The sequence below is a fragment of the Tribolium madens genome, unplaced genomic scaffold (genome assembly GCF_015345945.1).
Source record: "Tribolium madens isolate multiple individuals breed KSU strain unplaced genomic scaffold, Tmad_KSU_1.1 Scaffold_91;HRSCAF=231;Tcas5.2_LG7, whole genome shotgun sequence".
Lineage (NCBI taxonomy): Eukaryota > Metazoa > Arthropoda > Insecta > Coleoptera > Tenebrionidae > Tribolium > Tribolium madens.
The window spans coordinates 8,368,810-8,379,756 of record NW_025401063.1 but is presented as its reverse complement, the minus strand read 5'-3'; the positions used below and the strand labels follow the sequence as shown (position 1 = coordinate 8,379,756).

The window sequence follows — 10,947 nt, the reverse complement described above, 5'->3', positions numbered from 1 at the left end:
TTGTAAATCCTGTCAGACAAAGAGGAGCTTGGAAATCTCGTCCGCTGCAATCCCAGACATACGCCCCTTTTGTTTGAACTCTTGAATTTAGTTTGGGATTAAAGTAAATAATTTGAAATTGGGATATTCATTTGCTTTTGAGTTTTATGCCCCGGGTCTTTTTTAATAAATTCAATAATCACGTGCTGTCGGTTGGCTCCCAGCTGTTCGACGTTTGTGTTTGCTATATTCGTAATCGGCCGAGATAAGAATAGACATGCGCACATAAGTCAGGTGCGTTCGTTTTTCGCGTGCGCTGGTACCCAGTATGTCTTAGCTGAACGAAATAAATGTGAACAAGGAACTTCGATTTAATATTGTCCAAGCTGTTGCATAGTATGGACGTTGTCGTAAAATGTGCAAAGAGTTTATACAACAAACGATACGCCGTCAGTATATTAGGACATTGCGATTTTATCAAATGATCAGTGGCTTTTGCTAGCGATTTTTCGTCTAGCCAACTTTGAGGTTCATTTTGTCGAATTTTGGAAAAATGTGGTGTCTCATCAGCCAGGCCAATTCGGTCGTTTTTGAAGTACGGGTTGACCCCAAAGCCATCGGCCAGGAATGTCTCGAAAAGGTAAGATTTTTATTTTTAGCGAAAAATAACTACAGTGATCTAACATGAATTTAAAAAAAAAATTGTATACTTTTCAAAAATGCATAACCCTGACATTGGGCAACTTGATCTTCAGTACTTAGCTAGATCATTGTTTAAAATACTGATAACTTTTGACTTCTTTCATTTCTCCTAATCAAAATCAATTCATCATGTAATGTTAAATAAAAAATCACTGATAATTATGCAATTTCTTGTCCTATTTTTAACGTAATGTATCCGTTATTTTTTATTTTGTACAAGATTTCTTGTGACAAAGTTAGGTTATAACATTTGCGGTCATTACACCTGTTTAGAATGTAATGATTTAAAAAATTTATGTTCTTTACAATTGTTTTTAATTTTAAACTAATTGAAGTACACATTTAATTAGTCGATTCAAGTAAACAATTTTTACAACAAATTTTCACGCAATCAACGTGTTTTGTAAAAGTTGAAAGTCCAATAAAAAGGTACCGTTCAAAGTCCAATGTCCAAAGACAGGTAGGTAATAATAATTTTAGGCGCGATATCAGTTCGTGTCACGTTTATAACTAGCTCACATTTTGTATATTGAATGTAGGATGTTATCGACTGTCGCTTTTATGGCAATTTTTTGTTTGTACCATCAGAAAAGGTCGCATTTTTACCTTTTGGACGTCGTTTTTGCATAAAACGAAATTAAAGGTTTCTACTCTTTTTTCATGTTTTTTGTGGCTATAAATATTATTAGGCGTTTTTACTATACAATTATTTACTTACCTGAATTAAGTACTTATTTCACAAAAACGGGAGCAAGGTAATCATTAATAAATAGAAAGGAAACTCAAAAAATGTGGTTTTATTTTTAAATGCTAATTAGGAGTGTACCTATTGAGATGCATTTCCTTATCTCTTTTTCAAATTTACCGCTATTGAACCACAAAAAATATATTAAAAATTCAATTTTTTAATGTGAATCAATAGTGAGGCAGTTCATAACTCAATCTTTTGTAGTATGTAATTATAGGTATTACTTTAATATACTGATATTGAAGAACAAGTGTGACTACATAAAAGACTGCCATGGTCGTTATCAGTAGTTGTGCTCACATTATTATCACATTATACTCAAAATCACCCATCATTTACTCGAATATTTAAAATGTGTGGTGAAAATGTTTAAAAATAGCAGAAAAACTGTGTCATCTCTTCGTTATCTCTGAATTTCTGATAATTGTTGGTACACTTCACAGTTTGATAAAACATGAGTTATAGTCGGATTTGACCAGAGTTGAACCGCTATCACATTTCTCTGGGTAAAAAACGCAATACATTTCCCGTGGATAATGCAAATTATCTGTGTTTTGATCTAATGCAAAAATTTAATTTAATTGTTCATAAATGTATATTTTCGAGTCCGATTTGTGTACAATGTAGCTGTAATCTATTGTTTATGGAAATTGAAACCAGGAACAAATAAACAATCTTCGATATTTAGTAAATACGATTATGTTTCAAAATAAACCATTAAACAAAGTGTCCGGAAATTGTTTTTGATCCGAAATATAAAATTCAAATTTTGAATCTAATTTTAGTTTTAATGATTATCTCTTCTCGTGACTAGGGAATATGAGCAAGATTCAATTCAAAAAGGGTACAATTATTTCTGTTCTGTCTAATTAAGTTTAAATTCCTGCAGGCGACTTTCTTTTGTGATTTTTCGCAATTAAGAGAATATTTATATTCGAATTATTTAAATGTGCGACCTTTTTACTATGTAGTAAACAGCGTGGAGTAGGTGTAGTGTTATATTTTATGTTGTTTACATTACATTATTTAACTAGCGACTCGATAAAAAATATTTGTTATCGATTTAAATTGTTGTTTTATACGTCGTAGAACATTTTTCATAGATAAAGGTGTCGAATTTGAGGTATTAGTTACTTTTCCTTATTTATTGATTTTCTAGTCTTTAATTTTAATTTTAGTAAAATTGGAGTTGAAAAATTAATCAGGTTTTGATTTGTAAGAATTTAATTCGGCGACTTCCCCGATTTTTTTCCATCATGTGAAACGGCGCATGATAAATTATGAAATAGAAATTGAACAGGAAAACCGTAATTAAATGAGGAAATTTTCCCCAAGCGCCCACAATCTTGTTGGCAGATAAATCTCGTCCACCGACGCGACAAGCTCCAGCGAATTGATTTGCAAAATCCGGGGTGACACAAGTCCGTTGATTAATTTTCCCAAAAACCAACACTGTTTGAAACGTTCATACAATGCATTCATGTAAATAGTGATCTTTATATAAGACTGCAGAGAGAATTTCACGTGTCATTGCCAACTGGTAGACTTTAAATATAATTTGGCTTTCGTTTTTGTTGGTACATTTGATGATTGGACGGAGAGCGAATTTTCAGCTAAATATTTAGGTATACAAAGTTGACGAAAGAAGGTCTTTTCAATTTAAATTCTAACGAGTAAAGAAGTCGAAACATTTTTCAGCGAGCGCTTTGAACAACTTGGGCTAATCTAATCATTAATCGGAATAAGAATGAGGAAGAGTTGCAGAAGTTAAATTAAATAAGTAAACAGTTTTATGATGTGTTTCCACTTTTTGAGAAAAAACTCGTGGTATTCAGCGAGCGTCCAATTCTATTTTATTTCGGAATATTTAATTTAATAGCTGAGTTGCACCAGAGAAATACACATTTCAAGCACGTAAAACTCTCATTATTAGTTCCGATGTTAGGTTTCTTTTGCTTGGGTTTACTGCCAGAGCTATTATTACGCGTTTCATGTTATTTCCTTTAGATCTTTGAAGATTTTAATCTTTTCTCTTAGACGCGATCTCATGTTCTTTCATATAAGATATTTTGCTTGATATTATGAAAAAACATTATTACTTTTTTGACATAAACCGGCAGGATTTCTTATTTTCTTTTTGCTCTGAAGTCCAAGAGGTCAACAAAGTCACGATAAAGATATCTGTGGACGAACACAATATTAAGGGAATACGCTATTTTTCTACTTTGCATCACCAATTTATGAGTTCCTAAAGCAGTGTTATTTTAGCTAAACTGTTTTTGATTATGAACGTCAATTGGAATAATTTCTGTGGAAGTAATAATTGAGGAAACGACTTTTGCCCGTCTCGTGTCTAATTTTTATTTTTGTTGATTAAAATGAGGAAAGAAGTTCGTTCTACATAAATTAAGTGAATTTGTCTGAAGGTCTAATTAATATAGAAACGTGTGTGACATTTTTTCAAAAGCAGCTAAAGTTAGAGAACTCATTTTAAGAAGGTTATTTTAATTTATGTTTAAAATCCCAATTTTGTGTATCATTTTTAGTTTATTTATGACTCTGTTTTCATTTTTTATCTAATTGTGGTTTAGCTTTGTAAAATTGTCGTTATCAGCGCACGACCTTTTGATGGTCTCGTTGTTTGTGACAAATGCACTTCCCAGCAACACACAGCCACAATACGGAAACGGAAATTTCATAAACCACACTCGAGTTGTCGACGGAATGATAAGCGCTCGAGTTGGAATTTGTTTATCTTTTGATGGACGAATTTCACAGTTTAAATCCATCTCCATGCACAAGTTAATTTAACATTTTATTACTGGATTCAGCCACTTGGCAGCATAGACATAGCAGCAAATAGAACACGCGTGCATGTCGTGATAATGGTAAAATTATTCACGAAACGTAGGAGGATAACCACACACTCACAGTTCCATCAAAGAAAATTGTTTTGTCTTTGTGATCCTTTTTCGGGATGGCTTTATAGACGGTTTCATGACTAATGAGGTTATTTCCTTAAAAAATTCTCGGTCGTTGTTGTCATTTATCTTGTTGTTTGGACGCGAAAAAGTATTTTTGTGAAAAGCTAGATATTCTGGAATCGCCGTCGTTTACAAAAACTTTTATCTTTCATTCAACAGTTGGCGGAAATTAAATTTCGGGTACCGATCAGATGAAGGGCATTTTTCGTTGACATTCTTATTAACAGTATGTCTTGTTCTTCTTGCTAATTTTAGAACACGCTAATGAAATAAGCAAATAGTCTAGATACAGGAGTAATGAATCATGTATTTGTTATGTACCTGCCCTTATTCTATTATTATCATTTTTAATTTAACAAAAGTTAGTGTTAAGTACGATCGTATTATGTTTTTCAACTTCTAACCAACCAAAAAATTTTGCAAAACCTTAAATCGAATTAAGAAAGTCATCGTTAATACACGAGTGAAAGTCTTTTTGATTTTTTCTCAGTTGCAAGACGATTGGTGTTTATTTTTGTATGGATGTTTAAAGAACTTTCTATTATTTAAAAACAAACAAACCGAGTTAAACAAAGAGTGATAATACTGTTATCTAAGGACTATAGACATTGACACAGTTTAGTTATTTTATTTTATTAAGCCCTGTAGATTGCATTATGTTTTAACATTTCCATTGATTAAGGAAAGTAAGGCTTCGAAGTTCAGTAAATTACTCAAAGCTGTAATTTAAATAAATTACACACAGCTCTCTGTAATTTTCTTAATTGTATTAAATAGCGTTTTGCTATATTTTTTCATTGCAACTTGTAATTTACCAATTGTCATTTCTCGGTATGAAACAGAAAATTAGAACAAATTACTGATGATTTATTTTAGTTTTTTAAAACGAATATCATATCAAAGCGGCGTTTTATTATCCTGAGGAGTTAGTAGCACATTGGCTTTTGATAAGAACAATTTTATTTACTACGTTTTTCTACGCATACTACAAATTTATCACCAAATGAACGGAAATTAATGTTATAATATGCGAATTTTACTGTTTCTACTGTTGTAATGAAGAGTCAGATTGTGTAGAAATTTATTCAGAATCAAAATTTGTGGAAAATCACCGAAGAATGTTAAGTTTTTCGTTTATTTAAAGAATTAGTTCATCATAATTTAACAAATTTGTTTAATTAAATTCCGCAACAATGCAGGCATTTGTAAAATTTGCCGCAAAATACATTTAAAGTTTGTAAATACAGACAGCCTTTATTTCAACACTACAAAATAGAGATGTGCATCACAAAAGATAATCACAACAGCAAACAGAGATCTGCAAAAACATTTTTCAGCTTGCTTGAATACACATGCAATAAAAAGAGAATTACATTTGATCCTCTTTTATATACAGTGTTTAAAAAGATTATTAAATAAACCTTTGTTGGTCTGTGTTTCTATTTTTGGATTTGTTTTGAAAAAAAATGTAATTGGCCTGACAGTCTAACAAAGGTGAACGTTTAGTTATCGATATGGAGGTATTTTATTGTAATATTCAGTAAAACGTTTATTTAAAAGAGAGTGCGTGCGGTAAATAACGTTTGCGAGGTAAACAGTCCAAAGTCCAAGTTGATCAGCGGTTCTCAACGTGTTCATGTAGCTCACACCTTACTCATATTTCAGCATTATCTCGTATATTTACTTTTGGAGGCTTTAACCTTGGATGGAATCCACATCGGTTCTACTTTAGCTATTTTCGGAAAGGTATAATAATTAAAAATAATTAAGGTCTTGAGTGTTTTTCTGTGGTCACCTTGTTTCCCGATTGATGCTAATTCTGGACTTTGCTTATCCATTCGTGGTCTACATAAAGTTGTTTCGGTAAAACCGGATTGTTTTATAGCTGCAGAAATGTTACAGCTAGATAGACTCCGGAGTCCAAAGTCCGATTTTACCTCGCATTCGCGGCATGCTCTCTCATTAAGTCGGCTGTCCGGTATAACTAGCCACGCTTATGATGTCACCAATTTATTATGGGATTGCCGTCCAATAAACGAGCGGACTTTGTACTCAAAGTTTCCTTGAAGTTTATATGGGAGGTGTGAGTAACGTCACGTCTTATCTGCACATTGTGCGACTTTCCAGGTAGATGCAGCTTGAAACTCGCGCTGTACCTAAATTATGCACTTTTGCCTGCAGCTCTTATCAGGGTTTTGTTTACTTCCTCGGTTCTTCAATGATTGGGTCTTGTCAAGTTAATAAGAGCAAGTTGCAAGGTTTCGAGAAACCTCATTATGGACTTGGAAGGCCAAAGGAAGCCCGGCGTGACTAAAGATTGGACTTTGTTCAGGCTAGAATGAATGCCAACATCGGAATCTCCCCTTTTACTCGATCAACGGTCCATAAGTAAAATTAGACTTAACGGCGTCAAAGTTCAAAAGTTATTTTTAATGAAACTTCATAAAGGGAGGCTTATTGGATTTTATTGAATCGGACTAGAGCGAAATCAATTACCACTTTGTGATGCACCATTGTCATCGTGATGATATTGGAAATAACAGGTTTTGTTACAGAGGACTAAAGGATGAAGAGTACGCATATCCTTTATCTGCCTTTCACTGATAATTTATGTATAGATTATAAATTTTTATAAATAATGCAGAGCGATATTTAGGCAAACATCTATTCATTAATGATACAGTAGTCAACATTAAAAATTGATGCTGATCGAGTCATCGACTTGGTATACATATAATCATAAAATGAGCTGATTTTGATTTAGTGATTTGTGTTTTAATGTTTCAGGACTTTATTGTAAATTTATACATAAACTCTGAAAAACTTCAAACTGTTAAATTAACTACTGTAAAACTTTAGCTCCAATTTGAAGGGAATTAAAGGTTTTTAAATATTTGGATGGTTTATTTTTAGGTTTTGTGAAATCAAAAATTTCAATAATCAATTTATAGGGATTAATAAAGTTTGAATATTTGATGAAATTCCGTTCAGCGAATTTTAGTAGTGTTCTATTATTCATATAGCAGATTAAAAGTTCCTGTTATATCAAATACTAACAACAAATATTGCCACAACTAATTAAATTTTTTAATGATGTTCGTTGATTAAAAATTCTGCTTTGTACTATTTATTTCATAAAATTCAATTTTGTTTTATTAGAGTTGTGGTTGTCACCAAAAATGTTGTAGATTATTACCTGCATCTCATCCTTATTTGAAACATCTGTTTATTTTTTAAAATCTTTATTTTTACTAAATAAAATTTACTATTTTCTATTATTTGTTTTATATCTACTCTTTCATATTTAACAATTGGTGGAAAAAAATAGTACATACAGGGTGTTTCACATCCTTTTATGAGGCCTGCGCCTGTAAGATGCAATCAATAATACATATTCCGATACGAACTCGATTACAAATTTTGAAAAATTGTATAATCGGCCCTAGTTTGTTCACTCTTTCAAAAATTACAACATTTTTAGTTAGATAGTGTTTAAGATAGATATACTAGAATCATATTCATGACTATTAATGACCCAGTGATTAGTTTGACAACCACTGTCATGGGTTTCCAAAAATTAAATAATTAAATGGGTATTTTTTGAATCTAATGTTTTGTGACTTTTGCATATTTATGTGCGTACATGAGGCGCAAGCCTCGTAAAATTGTCTGAAACTGTATTTAATTTTTCAATATACTGCAGGAATATTTTACATTTACGACAATGCTTTTTACAAAAAAAAATTATCTAATTTTCTACGTTTATCACACATTCTTATTTCTTTTGAAACTACTTTGTCTATTAGGAGTACTAGGAATTATCTATTTTGATTTATTTGAGATATTTATTACGAAAGCTATTGATTTGTCTATTGCCTCATTCTATATCTGTACTAATGTTTGGAAATATGTGGTTTATGCAGTAGGTGTAATTCCATTATGGAGGCATTATAAAACGACCGTGGATCATTATTACTTAAGATAGATACTAATTATTATTCTATTGAAAAACGTGACAGTCAACATGTGAGGTATTCAGTGACCCATTTATTGGACAATTTGTTACAGTGACCGACCTGATCTTTGTATCCGAACTCGAAATTTTCCAGTTTGCTTGCCAAATTCAATCTTTTTTGTTTATTTTTGTAAATGAGAAATATAGTCACATGTTTCCTGAATTTCTATCAATTTGGAAATAAACCCAAACTGAATCCTAGAAAAGTTTAAGTTTGTTCATATGTTTGTTATTATTTTGTTTAGGTGACTTTCGTATTAGAGTCAAAACAAAATATGAAACTGGTACTGTACGCATCGAATAAAAAATAAATAATAAATGAAGGAAATTGTGTGGACAAATATCAAGGATTTTTTGTTTAAATAAATTTGCACAATCGCTTTTATTCGAATTATAAAAATGAGTGTCTCGAGATTTAATTTGCATGAATTAGTAGGTAGAAACAAAGTTTGCTCGAGTCAAATGTTGCTTAATCCATCCATAATTATCATTCAGAGCATAAAATTATTTAAATTTTCGCATAGTTGGAGGCCGCAACAACCACAATACAAATTTTCATAATCAAATATCTGACGTTTTTTGTTTGTTTCAGGTGTGCGAATTCGTGAATGTGCGATACGAGTCTGATTACTTCGGATTGAAGTACGAAAACCACAAGGGAGAAGAATCCTGGTTAAATTTACGAAACCCCATTGATCGGCAAGTGACTTTTCACGGTCACACGTCCTATCTCCGCTTATCACTGCGAGTGAAATTCTGGGTTCCTCCTCACATTCTGCAACAAGAGAGTACTCGTCACCAGTTTTATCTCAATGCGAGGCTTCATTTGTTGGAAAAACGCTTAACAGCCCCGGATTGGGCGAGCATTTCAAGACTGATCGCTTTTATAGCACAAGCGGAGTGTGGCGATTTCAACGAACTTGATCCGCCTAGAAATATTTACAATTTAGCTACAACGATAGCTCCTCTGAATCAGTCGGAAAAATCCGGAGATTTGCTACAAAGGATCGTCCACGAGCACAAAAAATGCAAAGGGATGAAGAGCTCTTCGGCAGAGTATTGGTTTTTGAAGGAAGTGTCGGAGTTTGAGAATTTCGGAGAGGAGACTTTTACGGTGAAAAATCACCAGAACAATAACACGGTGTACGGGATTGGCCCTCACGGAATCACAATTTACAAAAAAGACGAAGAGAAGGAGTTGATTTCGTTTACTAACATAACGAGTGCTTCCTCGCATAAGCGCACTTTTAAACTAGAATATTTGACCATCGATAACGAAGTGGCTATTCTAAATATTAAACTAGATTCTAGTCATTTGGCTAGTAGCTTATATCGAGCTATTACAGAAAAACACGCTTTCTACAGCTGCGAAACGGTTCGCAGCGCCGTAACGGCTCAATTTATTCGAGATCTGAAAGGGACCATTGTTTCAATTTTCAACGAGGACTCGACTTTAGGCAAAAAGTACGTTTTCGATATTCGAAGGACCTGCAGAGAGGTATATGATAATGCAAGAAGAGCTTTGTATTTGGAAAACACTACTCAGGAAATAACTCGCTCGAATCTCGACCACAACGGCAACGCGGAAGAGTGCAAGGTAGAATTACAGTCAAAGCTTTCAAGTGAGCTTAGCTAATTATTGTTTTTTGCAGAATTCCCAAGAAAAATTGTCGAGATTTTTGGACGCTATGACTTGTAAGATCTGCATGGACAGTCAAATCGATGCGATTTTCCTTCCTTGTGGGCACGGGGTGGCTTGCACGGCCTGCGCTTCGCGGTGCGACCGGTGCCCTCTGTGTCGCTCCGATATCGCGCAAGCACAGAAGGTGTTTTTGCCTATCGAATTGCAACACCTGCTGGTGGCCCAGACGAATTAAGGCGAGGTGAAAGACTGCATTTTTACTTTAATGAGATCTCGAATAGTTTAGTTTGGAGTTTTTGTGGAAGTGAACAGAGTACACAAGTGACAATCGTATAATTTTTTGATCTTTTCTTGTGATGTTTTGTTAACCAAAATCTCATATTGAGGTTATATTGTACATTTCTAAGTATCTATCTACATACTATTTTTACTATGTAAAGTACGAAGGACCTAAAGTGTTGTATTTTATTAACTATTGACAATAGTCAGAAAATGCAAAACCTATCGAAAATGTAAATGACATGAAATATTAATAGTCATATTATCAATGCAAAATGTAAATTAGGTTTAGTTTCGATACTTGTTAATATAATAAAAATGTTATAATGCTAGTATTATAATGAGAAAATGTGTGATAAGAAATTTTTGTTTTGTGATAATTGCATTCATTTGGAAATTATAAGTTTACGTTTACCTACTATCAAATTTTATTAATCGATGTTAAAAGTACCTAAGTGTAGACGTGTATATGTCACATATTTACAAGTATTTTGTTATTAGTATTATAACGAGTATCTGTTAAATTTTTTGCTATTCACGTTTACGTCAACATGAAATTACAATATATTTATGTTGTTTTATTTCAAAAAACCTTAAA

General features: G+C 32.7%; 1 protein-coding gene across 1 annotated transcript; it reads left to right on the top strand.

Moving 5' to 3' along the window:
* The first annotated feature begins 336 nt into the window (after nt 1–336).
* On the top strand, nt 337–10,916 carry LOC123011493 (E3 ubiquitin-protein ligase MYLIP). The gene is made up of 3 exons (XM_044408941.1): nt 337–619; nt 9,021–10,025; nt 10,081–10,916. The coding sequence occupies exons 1-3, from the start codon at nt 533–535 to the stop codon at nt 10,303–10,305; spliced, it is 1,317 nt and encodes a 438-aa protein (XP_044264876.1). The 5' UTR covers nt 337–532; the 3' UTR covers nt 10,306–10,916.
* Nucleotides 10,917–10,947: the final 31 nt, after the last annotated feature.